The sequence below is a fragment of the Capra hircus genome, chromosome 2 (genome assembly GCF_001704415.2).
Source record: "Capra hircus breed San Clemente chromosome 2, ASM170441v1, whole genome shotgun sequence".
Taxonomy (NCBI): Eukaryota; Metazoa; Chordata; class Mammalia; order Artiodactyla; family Bovidae; genus Capra; species Capra hircus.
The window spans coordinates 118973084-118986853 of NC_030809.1; the positions used below are offsets into that span (position 1 = coordinate 118973084).

At 37.9% G+C, this 13770-nt stretch overlaps 1 protein-coding gene across 3 annotated transcripts in view; it reads right to left on the bottom strand.

The window, feature by feature from the left end:
* Window positions 1-13770, bottom strand: part of ZNF385B (zinc finger protein 385B) — a 480906-nt gene that overhangs the window by 98544 nt on the left and 368592 nt on the right. For all 3 annotated transcript variants that reach the window (XM_018065263.1, XM_018065260.1, XM_018065272.1), the window contains one exon: window positions 616-758. In XM_018065263.1, the coding sequence (XP_017920752.1) occupies window positions 616-758 (143 nt within the window). The remainder of the gene's footprint in view (window positions 1-615; window positions 759-13770) is intronic.

The window sequence follows — 13770 nt, forward strand, 5'->3', positions numbered from 1 at the left end:
TTAGCTGCCCTGAATAAAGAACATTGGCAATTACAGGTAATTCACTGATATTTATCATGTTTTAAAAGGAATGTCAAAGTATCATGTGGACAACTAACATGTAGATCTGAAGTGAATTTTTTCTTTTTACTAATAGCATCAGATTCACATAATCTACAATAGCTTCCAAATAAAATTTCTGTTTGTGTAAGAGTCTTTATCTAAAAAAATCTTCCAAATAAAAATGTCCCCAGAGAGCTGAAAAACACACTTTTTCTTTTCTTTCTAGTAGCAAGGAAAAATCAATGTGACTTGAGATCTCTAAATTGTGCTCCTGAGCATGGGAACAGCATCCCAGAAATAACATAGGTTCTGAAGTCCCTGAAAAGTCTATCAAAATTACACAAAGCAACAGGTGAAAGTTGCCTGTGTAAATATTTGTAAAGTAAATATGCTGGCTTTGTTTGGACTAATTCTCATGAGTGAAGCATTATCTTGCATAATACAGCTGAGTTGCATAACCAATATATGGTATAAAATTACACACTTGGGCACAGGTCACATCTACTGCCTATTCACAACTGCAATGAAAGAGATTGAGGAGGAGATTAATAAAATAAAAATGCATATACTCACTGTGTTAAAATTTGGAAAGAGCCCAACAGCAGAATTACTGTCCACTGGAAATGACATAAACGGTTTGATATCCAGTGAAGGCTGCATCATCAGGGTAGGTGCGCGCACAAGAGCAGGAAGGGTAGTAGTATGGCATGTACTGCCTGCCAAGAACAAAACAAAAATGAATGTAACCTCTTGCTCACATCCATCTCCCTCCCCAGCTTAAAGCACATAAACAAGACTGCTGAGCTGCAACCTGCAAGCAAGAGTTATGCTAAGTCGCTGGACATGACTTTGTAACTAAACCACCACAGAGTTATGCTGGCAGTCAGCAAATGGCACAGGAGGAGAAAATACTGTTAAAAAGGGTCTTCTTGCTCAATGTCTAAGACAGTGATACAGGATGCTTCCCTATGGCAAAGGCCAGGGCTGCTCAGACTCTGCTGAGACACACAGTACACAGACCCTGCTGGCATGTGGGGCAGAATAGCATCCTCTTGTTCAACTCTTGCCTCCAACTGGCCAAAAAATGTAGGAGAGAGGAGGGGAGGAGCCTCTTGAAGCCAGATGCTCTTTATTATTCATAATTATTGACTGGTCAGTAGGAGCATTTTATGCAAATCAGAGATAGGCATAGGGTTTTCACCCAAGGAAGAAACCTTGGATTCATAGTTATGGTCTACTTCCAAGAAAGTTATCACTTGGACAATTTGTTCTCTAAAAAAAAAAAATTAGAAGGTTGTCCTTAGTCTAGACACTGGAGAGTTAGAGAATCCAAACAGAGGGATGATGTGGCAGGGTTTTGGAGGGACACAGAGGAGGTGGAGCTAAATTTTTTATTTCACCTTTTATTTCTAATGAGCCTTGCATTAGTTTAGTAACTAGCCCTTTAACAAGTCTATTAGTTGTCTTTATACATCCGGTATAAGCTGTCTGTAGGAGATTTAAAACACTGCCATCCACCATAACACATGTTTTTCTTTAGTCTGCAGTCTCCACATACTGCAGATCAGTGACTGCTAGTGCAGATGGCTCTCTGGGACACAGGCTCTGATATGCCCTTTTGAAACAAAATATGACAGGCAGATAAAGATGAAATTCACACACTTAGAGTGTACAACTAAATGATTTTCAGATATTCAGAGTCCTGTGCAACCAGGACCATAATCGATATTCGATTTTCATGATCCCTAAAAGAAACTCCATACTTATTAGCAGTTACTCTCACTTTCTCCCAACACCTCCAGCTCTTGGTAGCCACTGACCTACTTTCTGTCTACAGATTTGTCTTTTCTGGACATTTTACATAAATGAAATCACATAACATGAGGTCTTTTGTGACTGTTTTCTTTTACTTGGCATGCTTTTAAGATGCATTCATGTTGTAGCATGTATCAGAATGTCAGTCCTTTTAAATGATTAATAATATTCCATTGTAGATGTACCATTTTTTTATTACTTATTCATCAGTTGATGGATATTTGGGCTGTTTCCACTTTGGGGCCATTATGAATAATGCTGATATGAACATTTGTTTATAAATTTTTGTGTGGCAATGTTTTTAGTTCACTTAGATATACACCTAAAAGTGGAACTGGGGATTGTTGGGTCATATGATAGTCAAATGGTTTAACCTTTTGAGAACTTTCAGGCTGTCTTGCAAAATGGCTAAACCATTTTATACTACCACTGGCAGTATATGAAGGTTCCAGTTTTCTCTGACATGCTGATAATGTGCTGTGCTTAGTCACTCAGTAGTGTCTGACTCTTTGGAACTCCATGGATTGTAGCCCACCAGGCTCCTCTGTCCATGGAGTTTCTCCAGGCAAGAACACTGGGTGGGCTGCCATGCCCTCTTCCAGGGACTCTTCCCAACCCAGGGATTGAACCTAGGTATCTCGCATTGTGGGCAGATTCTTTACCATCTGAGCCACCAGGGAAGCCCAAGAATACTGGACTGGATAGCCTATCCCTTCTCCAGGGCATCTTCCCAACCCAGGCATTGCACTGGGGTCTCCTGCATCGCAGGCAGATTCTTTATCAGCTGAGCTACCAGGGAAGTCCTGCTGCTGCTTCTGCTGCTAAGTAGCTTCAGTCGTGTCCAACTCTGTGCGACCCCATAGGTGGCAGCCCACCAAGCTCCCCCGTCCCTGGGATTCTCCAGGCAAGAACACTGGAGTGGGTTGCCATTTCCTTCTCCAGTGCATGGAAGTGAAAAGTGAAAGTGAAGTCGCTCAGTCATGTCGGACTCTTAGCGACCCCATGGACTGCAGACTACCAGGCTCCTCCATCCATGGGATTTTCCAGGCAAGAGTACTGGAGTGGGGAAGTCCTATAGGACCACAAATACTTACATGCCTAAAATCTGTTGACTTCAAGGAGAAATGAACAACATGGGAAAATGCTCCGACTATTAAAATTTCCATCAGTCTTTTTTCAGAGTGTCTCAGAATAGCTAAAATTTTTATTTCAGTGATTTTTTTGGTAATGAATTTCCTTAATAGACTCTGCATCATTTTTCAATTCATTTCAGAACATTATTGGCAATAGTGTTAAAAGACTGTCATACCTTATTTACATTGATCCTAAAAACAGGAAAAATGAGAAGAGCATCTAAAGCATTTATCTCTAATGGCAAGTCTTTAGGTCAATCCATGCATTAGGGAATATAGAGTAGGACTCAGCAAAAAGAGAATCAGCTAAAAGTATAGATCAAACAGAGATGTTCTTTTTTTCCCCTAACGTCAAAGTAAATACTCTATATATTTTTTCACTTGAAAAAAAAGTTCCTTCTTTATTTGATATATATTTGACTGTCTGTGATGTGCAAGGCCCTACAAAGTAAATACTTTGATCTCAACCGGGCATTCACATAACTACCTTGCATTTAATTACACATCATTCTTCTGATTAGGTATGTTAGATTCCTTGCTAACTTCAGAGCTTGTAGATCCAAGATGATGTATTACATCAATGTGTCAAATGCTACAGAGGCATTTACTAAAATATTTATCTTAAAAGCTTTGCTTCAAAATCTTAGCTAAGTTGAAAGACAGATATTTCTTATATTAGATCAATGGCCTTTTAAAATTTATAGCTATTATAGGTGTCAAAAGTCTAAAGTATAAAAGTATACAGTATACTTACAGCTGCCTGTTAAAAAAGAAAAGACCTAAAATGGAGTCACTTCTGCTAGTACCTAACCTAACTGCAGTTATAACCTAGGAATGTAAACCCAAGAATGTAATCCTAACTAGTTAAGGTGGAATCTTCTGGTGAGCGCCAATGAGGCGACTGGTCATGTGGGCCCTCTCCATCAACCAAAGGAAGATGCGGTAATCCTTCACACAGACCCCTTCTGTCCCCCATAGATAGGTTATTAAGGTTTGAAATAATCCCTTTTGTTTATGATTTTCTTGCCACGCCTTTAAAAATCATCAACTACAAATCGTCATTTGCCACTGGCACTTGCCATCCTCCTCTACAAGGATTAAATCAGGTGTTGCTGTCGCTGCTGACTTGCAGCATCCCCCTGAAAGGAGCTCAGAGTAGAGAGTAGAAGTGACATGCTCTGTGCTCTGAGAAAATCTGCCAGAACAGGTCTTCAGACAGATATTTTCAGGATCTGATTTTTCATAAGGACAATTCTTGCATCTCCTCATATCTAGAAAAGAACTAAAATCCTTTATGGTGATGCTGATTCCTCATGACTAGCAGAAACCTTCTGCAAAAAATATTTATTTGACTGCATGTACTCCCCCTTCACCAAAAGGACATACACACTGACTTTCCCCCATACCTCACTGAAGTAGTTTCTCAGAGCTATCTGAATTGCTATCTCTCGGGCTATAGTCTTCATTTTGCCCCCAATAAAACTTAACTCACAACTCTCATGTTGTGCATTTTTTTTTAGGTTGGCAAAATCTTCCCTTTCTGTAGCCTGTTCACTGCGGGGATGCTGTCTGATGCGTGAATCATTCAATAAAACCAATCAGATCTTCAACATTTACTCAGTCGACTTCTGTCTTTAACATGCCCAATGAACAAATGTATAATTATTTTGCCACTGTGGGTCTCACAAAGGGAAGCAAAATTCTTTCTCTAAGCCCACTGTGGTGGCTCTGATAACACAGTAATACATGGCCCCTGAGAGCCTGCAAGAGTCACTTTGTACTAACAAACTCAAATCAAATAGACTGCAGCATGGAACGTGACAAACAGATTGCTCCATCCACAAAGGTCAGAATGCACAATGATCCCCCTTATCCAATCAAATCTCTGTGCTAATAAAGACAGGGCTTGAGAACTACTTAGCTGCCACCATTCATTAGCATAGAAAACTTAGCAGTTGTTTACCATTTCATTAGCATTTTAATGACAGACAATTTGCCACGTTAAACACAGATTGTTTTAAAGTACTGGTAGATCTTCTGAATAAATATTAACTATGCTTTCATCAATTCCCTCACCTCAACCCTGCTGTTTTCACTTTTAAAACCTGCTCCTTAATATCACTTTACCAAAACTGATTGCTTCAAAGGATGTTTCTGCAAGTGGAAAATGAGTAGAATAAACTGCACATTTTCCACAAGTTAGTTTGAGCTTTGACCCCTCTGTCATCTTATTCCAGATTCTGCTGCTGCTGCTGTTGCTGGGGAACATTTCTCCTCACCTCAGGATGCCCAAAAGTCAGTGGGAGACACAAGCAGCAGTTGGGCCAAACAGCATTGCACCCTGCAAGAAAATGCTTAATTTTTCTAAAACTCAAGGACTCACGGAGGAACAAAAAGACTGAAAATATAATGAGCAGGTATTTCAACACAAAGGGTGGTACAATGTTCCTATTATGATGCTATTCTCATGGGACAGAGCCAATACTGTCTTTTATACCAAGGATTTGGCAATATTATGTAAAATACTTCCCGTGTGTATTTCTGTCTCAAAGCTTAGGATATTATCTTATATACATCATAATAAATCGAGACATAATAGGGATCCACCTTATTTTATATCACTATAAATATACATTCATTTATTTATATAAAATTCCTTTGAACAACTCAAAGATCTAACAGTCACCACTCTCACTGTAGAAATTCTGCACATCCATATATTCTCCCATAAGAATGCAATTAGCTCTCTCTCATAAGTTTCATTTTCATGGCAAAAGCCAAGTTGTATTCATCATACTGTGAAACCAATAATACGTGAAAATCAACTCACTTACTGCCTCTGTAACATAATAGGTGCCTTATTATGTCAATGGATTATGCTATAATCCAGCACAACAAAACCTCAGTTGAGGACCAGGTAATACTGGAAGTGACTGCTGTAGTCTCTGACCTTTAGAAACAGACCACTGAAGGTCTATTTAGGTTTTAGCTAGAGGTTCTTCGTTATATAACAAAATACAAACAAACAACACACCTCATTAAGAGGGTATGCCACAGTCAAAGAAAATCTGCATGGAGAAGCATTTACAGAATGAAATCAAATCTACATCTGTAGCCTGTAGCAGGAGTTCCTTCTGATGCCATTGTTATCAATATGTATGTTTGCTTTAGTGAGTACTGAAATAAAAGAGTTCACATACTATAAAAATCTATTAGGTAGAGACAATGTTGATTATAGAATTCACAAAGATTTCCTTAAAGAAATTAAAATGAGTGGCATTTCAGATTTTCCACTAAACTCAGATTTTTCTTTTCATTTCCTTTCTAGTTTTGTTGCCCGTTATGTTGAGTAATTTTCCCTTTTGCCAAGACAATCACCAATCAACAGCTCCTCCTCTCCTTCCCTCATCATTTCCATTCTTTTATCAGTCTGTTATGTGAGAAAAACGAGAAACAAAGGGTGGAGGAGGGAACAATGTGAACAGTGTATGTGACTGATAAACGATTATGCTTCTGAAAAGGCCACACAGCGTAGTAACAGAGATCACATTTTTACAGTGTATATACTAGGCACTATCCTTAACACATTACATATGTGTGTATACATGTCTACACACATATAAGTATATACCATATCCATATATACTCATTTACATATAAAATTATGTACTTATATAATTTTATCACATATCACTTGTATATTAATATTATTAAATATATACTTAATGTATATTAAATGAATATATGCACAACTATGTATACAAAGGTACGTACAATAATCCAATGAACAAACTATTACTAAGCCCTATTTTATAGATGAGAAGCTGAGGCACAAAGAGGTTAAGACCAATTTCACATAGTTTGTATAAAAAGGAGCCAGGATTCAGATCCAGGAAATCTGACTACTTAATTCTGTTTTTACTTCTATGCTATGGTAACAGAATTGAATATCTGAGGATATCTCAGTTGTATAGACACATTCTCTAGTTGTAGATAGAAACATCTTATCAGCAAACTATGAGATTTAAAATCTAGGATTTCCTTTGCATCTAGGAATGATTTAAAACTTTTATTTGAGCTCAATGTAGTACTAATACTGAAATAACAAAAATATATAAGATTTTTTAATGCTTTATCAGTTCAGTTCAGTCACTCAATCGTGTCCAATTCTTTGCAACCCCATGGACTGCAGCATGCTAGGCTTCCCTGTCCATCACACATTTATCTAAAAATAATTTCCCCCAAATAACAGCATTATTTAATTCAGTAAATACTTATAGAAGATCAACTGTACAGGCATAGTGCTGATAGGGAGTACAAATTGAGTCAGACAGAATTTATTTTACTTGCTAACAGATAATAAAAAAATAATAACTACCATTTAATGAGATTCTGCTCTATGCTGGGTACTGTGCTAGTGATTTGTGGCCCTTATTTTATGAAATTATAACACAACTCTATGAGGTTGGCATTATTATCTCCATTATACAGTTGAGAAAGGTAAGGCTTAGAGCGATTAAGATCATTTAATATGTGGTAGGGCCAGAGTCTAAACTCTTTGTTTAACTCTAAAGCCCATGCCGTTATTCCAAAAAGTAGGCTATTTATAAAGTTATGTGGAAAAGATTCTTGTCATCAAATATTTAGAGTAGATGCTGGTTTCAACAAAGTCTGAAATGGTTCTTTGCTAGAAAACATTTTGGAGTTTTTAATACACCAATAGGTACTATGAATGTCTAGGGAGATATAGCTTCTCCCCTCAATTTGAGAATGAATCAATCCTTTTTATTTTCACAGGGGTCTGGGATAACCACGATACTATGGCAAATCCTTTAGGCAATGCTGTTTTGTATACATTAAAAGCACCTATTCAGGAGAACACTGATGACTTTCAGGTCTACCATTTTCTTGCTGTATGACCGTAGACAAATGACTTTACTTCTGTATACCTCTGTACCTGCATTGAAGGACTGGTAGGAGAACTAATGGAGACTGTTCTATGCAAGGTACTTAACCCTGTGCCTAACACCTGTCAAGTGTTCATTAGCCTTCAGTTACTGTAGTTAGGAACCATTGCTATTCCTCTGCTGCTGCTGCTGCTGCTAAGTCGCTTCAGTCGTGCCCGACTCTGTGCGACCCCACAGACGGCAGCCCACCAGGCTCCCCCGTCCCTGGCATTCTCCAGGCAAGAACAATGGAGTGGGTTGCCATTTCCTTCTCCAATGCATGAAAGTGAAAAGTGAAAGTGAAGTCGCCCAGTCGTGTCCGACTCTTCGCGACCCCATAGACTGCAGCCTACCAGGCTCCTCCGTCCATGGGATTTTCCAGGCAAGAATACTGGAGTGGGGTGCCATCGCCTTCTCCCCTATTCCTCTGACACTATGCCATATCTCTGGAGAGCATAAATAGTTAAATCCATCAGTACTTATAAAAGGCATATGTCAGTGGTCATATATTATTAACAAAATTTTAAGGAGGCTCCAGTGAGAAAGAAATTATATCTGGTTAGGAGCTGGGATCATAAATATTTCCATAGATGAACTATCTCTTAAGATAAACCTGAGGAATGGTTAATATTTTGAGAGGTGGGTATGGGAGAATGGTGAAAGGGACTGCATAAACAAAAAGCATAGAAATATGTGTTAAAATTTAAAACTTGCTTAGGCACTCAGGAATTCTTACTGTTTCTGGATCAGAAGGTCAACAGTAAAGAGAAAAGCAGAACATCTTTGTGACCTCGGAGTAACCAAAAGTTTCTTAAACAGTAAACAAAAAAGTGATACTTATAAAAGAAAAAAGTGAAAAATATACTTTATTAAGAATAAGAACGTAAGGATAAGACACAATCAAGGGAATGGGAAGACTATTCAGAGAGTGTGAGATAATACTGACAATATACACATTTTGACAAAGGACTTGAATCTAGAATGAAGAACTCCTACAGATCAGTAAGAAAAAGAACACAGGAGGAAAGCTGGGCGTAAGACTTGAATGGACACTTCACAAAAGTAGACACTAAAACGTCCTATAAACATATGAAAGGCACCTGACTTTATTAGTTATTAGGGATATTCATTAAACTATGAGATATTTCTTCATACCTCTTTGTAACCATGGTTACAATGCTTGTTGTAACCATTGTTTCAATGGTTACAATGAAGAAAGAAGATTGTCAAGTTCTGAGGAGGATATGGTACAACTTGAACTCTTATCTGATGTGTAAGTTGTTATAATTATGTTGAAAAATGATTTAGCAATGTCTGCTAAAACTGAATACACCCTTACACTATGACTCAGCAATTCTAAGTATATACCTAATAGAAATGATCTGTTCAAGAATATTCATAGCAATACTGTATATAACAGTCCCAAACTGAAAGCTCACCAATTAACCCATTAACAATAAAAAGAATGATTCTGGTATCTTCACATAACCTAACATTCACATAATGGAATATAGCAATAGGAAAAAATGGTATATGGTGATATGAAACAACAAATAAACCTTGTAAATGTCATGCTGAGAAAAAACTAAAATAAAGAAGCATATCAACAAGCTGTATGGTAGCATTTATTTAAAGTACACAATCAGGCAACACTAATCTATGCTGTTTGTTCGAGTCCTGGCTATTCTTGCAGGAAGAGTAGGATGAGGTTAGGGAAGGAGCATGAAAGGGACTTCTGGGGTGCTGGAGATGTTCGGTTTGTAGTTCTGTTTCTCAGCTGTGCATGTCTGTATACATTCATTCAACTGTGCATTTACAGTACGTGCACTTTTCTATATGTTACATTTCAATAGAAATTTTTAAAAAGTAATGTGTTCGATGTTATTAATTTTAGTAAACTACTTTGATACATATAGGAAAAATTCCTCAATAAGAACATCTTCAAATACTGTCAAAATACTTTACACTTTTAGGATAAATAAGTTTTTTAAAGTTATCTTTCCTACCACCAGCTTGATTTTACTCAAAATGATTTGTGAGAAAATAAAAGTTCCCTTTAATATCAATGCTTCCTTGATGAATTTCATAAGTGGATAGAGGAGACTGACATAGAATCCAGTGATGTCAAAGAGAAAAAAATGTGTTTCTTAGAACTCTGGGTCTTTAAAATCCTGACAATTGGCAGTTTTACACCTGAATTTCCCTTGGGGCAGCTCAGGGTTCCCTCCAAAGTGCTTCAGTAGTAGCAGCATCCTGGCAGAATGGTTGAATTTAAAAATAAATCCTTCTGAGTACCACCTTGAAGTTTATAAGCAATAATGAAGTGCTGCATCACAAAATAGCAGTGAAGCCACATCATGATAGATTTTCAGCCACAGTGTCCTTTGGGTTTAGTAGTAATGCGCCAGCTTCTACACAAGATGATGAATCTTGTACTAAGATGCAATGGATGACTTTTTGGATGTGTAGCAAAACAGTACATACAGCTCAGAGGTGGTTCATTTATATCTGAGTATTTTGTCCATGCACTGAACATCTTATATTTAAACACTGAAAAAAAATCAGTAAGATTTATGTACTACACAGTACAAAATATAATTTGATTAAATGTGTGACATACTTCATTAGCTGCAATCCTTTTTTAAAGCAGCATCAAAAAATCTGAGAATTATAGAATTTAAGTAAAGACGACAACTAATTCACAAAAAAGTCTTAAAAACCAATTGTCTTCTTTAAGCTAATTTAAATAATTTTTGCCCAGGTTATAGTGCTCTTCCATTGTAACCCACTATTATTAGCATGACCACGCAAAAAAGGCAACTCAAAGGATAACAGAGTCCTGACAGGTGCTTTGTCAAGGTTTTTGAAATAGTTTTTAATACACCTGACTTATCAAAAGGGAATGTCATATGCTTCATTCCTAAATTACTAAGTCTTTAGAGAAGCCAAAATTATCTCCAGACAGGGCTTTACTAAAATTGTCTGAGGTCGAGACTGGATTGGGAGGTCAGTAGCCTGACGAAATTTTCTGGCAAAAAAAGACGTAGGGAGATGGTCCTGAGCTCCGTTTGCCCAGTGACTCCTGTCTATGGTGTCAAGATGCTCTCATCAGGTCTGACGCCTTTTTTGGTTACAGGATACCAAGGAACTCCTTGCTCTCCCTTTATGGCATGCTAGGGACCTACTGGCAGTATGACTTATTTTAGAAACTTTCCTAAAAATACAAACTTTCCTAGGAAAGACAACTTACGTTTCTCAAACTGCTGAATATTTCTAGAGGAACTTTATTTCATAAATTCTTAGCAGGAAACATAATTTAGGAGTCTATCCTTCATTTTACATGAGGAAAATGGGATTAGGAGAAATTAATCCAGCACGGTAACTGTCTAATGGTAGAATTTAGAGTGCATTGCCCAGAGACATTGTTTCAAATATTTGTCTGTACAAAGATGTACAGGAATCATATACTGAAGTCTTTACATTTTTTTACAAATTAAAATAGATGAGTATTCAGGCTGTTTTGTTTCTGTATATAGACTGAAATGCAGAAGCACTCATTTTTAAATGAGATTTTAATTTTAATGGCTTTATGAGTATGAATAATGGAAGAAATTAAATGAAAGAGAAAAGCCAGTGTGGCCAAGAGCCAACATTTCTTCCCCTTTTAAAGAGCAGCAGAAGATTGGTTACAACACCTAATTTTAAATAATTCTTTTAATATTCCCAATGAGGGGGAAAGACGCGAACAACAAAACCCATTCAAACTATACTTTAAATCATACTGCTTGGATCAATATAACTAATTAAAACAGCTTCATATAGGAGGTACACACATTTCTGCTGGTGGTTTTTATAATGAATTTCTAGCAGAATTGCAACAAAGATTCTCTCTGAAAAGACACATTTTTCCAGACAGTGGTGGCAACTAACCTCTATTGGAACAGATCAAAGCAGCAGGGCCTTGTGGCCTCTGGCTCTATCTTTAGGCCTCTCCTCTGCAGCTCACAGGATGGGCCCACCTGAAGGGGCTGCAAACAGCAACTCAGGAGGTCAACACACCGGGCTGCTGCTACAAATTCTATACCTCCAGGACACAAAATGTTTTGCCCTCCAGGTTCAGAGAATTTCAGTTCTTGCATTCAGTGTTTAGGCTATCAACAGGTAAGAACCAAAGAGGCGAAAAGAAAAGAATAATGGTTTACTTAATTGCCCTTTTTAAAAGATATTTTTCTCCCAGAATCTTGCTCGATTTAAAGAAACAGAGTTAATATTTGCTCTGCCGGTATTCTCTACACACACCTTGGTAGAAAAAAAAAAGGTTTCCTTAGCTTAACTATTAACCAAACATTTCAAAGCTATTCAAAACCCGGTGTCCATATTAAAAAAAAAAAAAGTTAACAGGCTCCTAGAAAACACAATTTGAGAATAAAGAGAACAGTAAAAACTGCACTAAAATCTTGTTCCCTTTTTGCATGTATATATCATGACTGCCATAATTATAACGCACTGAAGAGAATTCAGAAAAAAAATTCTAGCGGAGTATTATAATCATGGTGACCATCACGGACGAGGCCACTCTTGGTCCTCTATCAGCTGGAAGCCATTTTTATCCAGGCGCAGAAGAGATGGCTTCCACTTGGCAGTATAAGTATTCCACCTGTGTAAGCAGTTATGAAAGCCACCGTTCTATCCCTGTGGGAACCGGTATGGGGTGACTAAACCTGGCCGTGCAAGGGATAGGATGAGCAGACACTGGGTAATGGGGCAACAGTGACGTTAGCATAGGGAAAAGGATGAGGGGTAAGTCTGGCTGAATTTTGCCAAGTGGACTAGAATTGACATCAATGCCTTATTTGGAATTTCCCAACATCTCACTCCTAAAATGATTTGCTTCTTTGTTATCTTCAATTATTTGGCAGAAATCTGTAAAGAATGAAGGAGAGTGAGGCAAAAACTGTGCGAGCAGGAACAACCTAATTAAGCAAGGCATCTAAGTCCTTCAAACAAAGGAGCTGGGCAACTGGGAGACACCCTTATCCTGAGAAACATAGGGAATCCTCTGACCCGGGGGATGCTCGCTCTCCAAAGCATCTCTAGTACTGAACAGAATGGCAAACCCCTGGCCTGATTTCTTGAAACTGTGCCACTGTCTGGACATCCTAGAGATTGATGCTACTTGCTTCAGTCACGCAGGCAGCTTCTGGGGCCCAAGTGATATGCAAAACAGCATCAGATAAGGTCCTCTGGTGAGAGCCCAAGGGGTTTCTGCACTGGCAGTGATTCATCATAAATGACTCTGACTGTCCCCGGGTGTTATGTTTATCCTTGTACCTTTATACTGCTTTCATTCTTTGGAATTTCTTTCTGGCTTCCCAAATGACTCCTCACTCCCCCAGTGAACACCGAAAGTCAAAGACATAACGCTCTGTTAATAAGGAGCCACACGGAAAGTAGGGAATTTAATCACAGGGCTCATCATTTTCCTTTTCGATGATTTGCTTTCTAAGGCAACAAAGGAATGGAAATATTTTCTTTTAGGAGAATATTTGTTTTGACTCCTGGTCTCTTCTGAACTTCAAACAGCCTTTTAAAGCTCCCTTTGCTCTAAAGGACACAAATGGAAAGTAAACCTTCCTAACAATGGATCTGGTGCTCTATGCATTTAATATGACAAAGCATGTTGAAATTTTAGTTAAAGAAAATGCAAAAGAATCCAAAGTTCCCGAATTGCACAATCTCTATTTCCAAACCTTGATTGACTTGAGTCTTTTTTCTCTAACACCCACTTCCTCTGTTGTTCTCTTATCTGACTTTGCTCTGTCTCTCACCCCCAT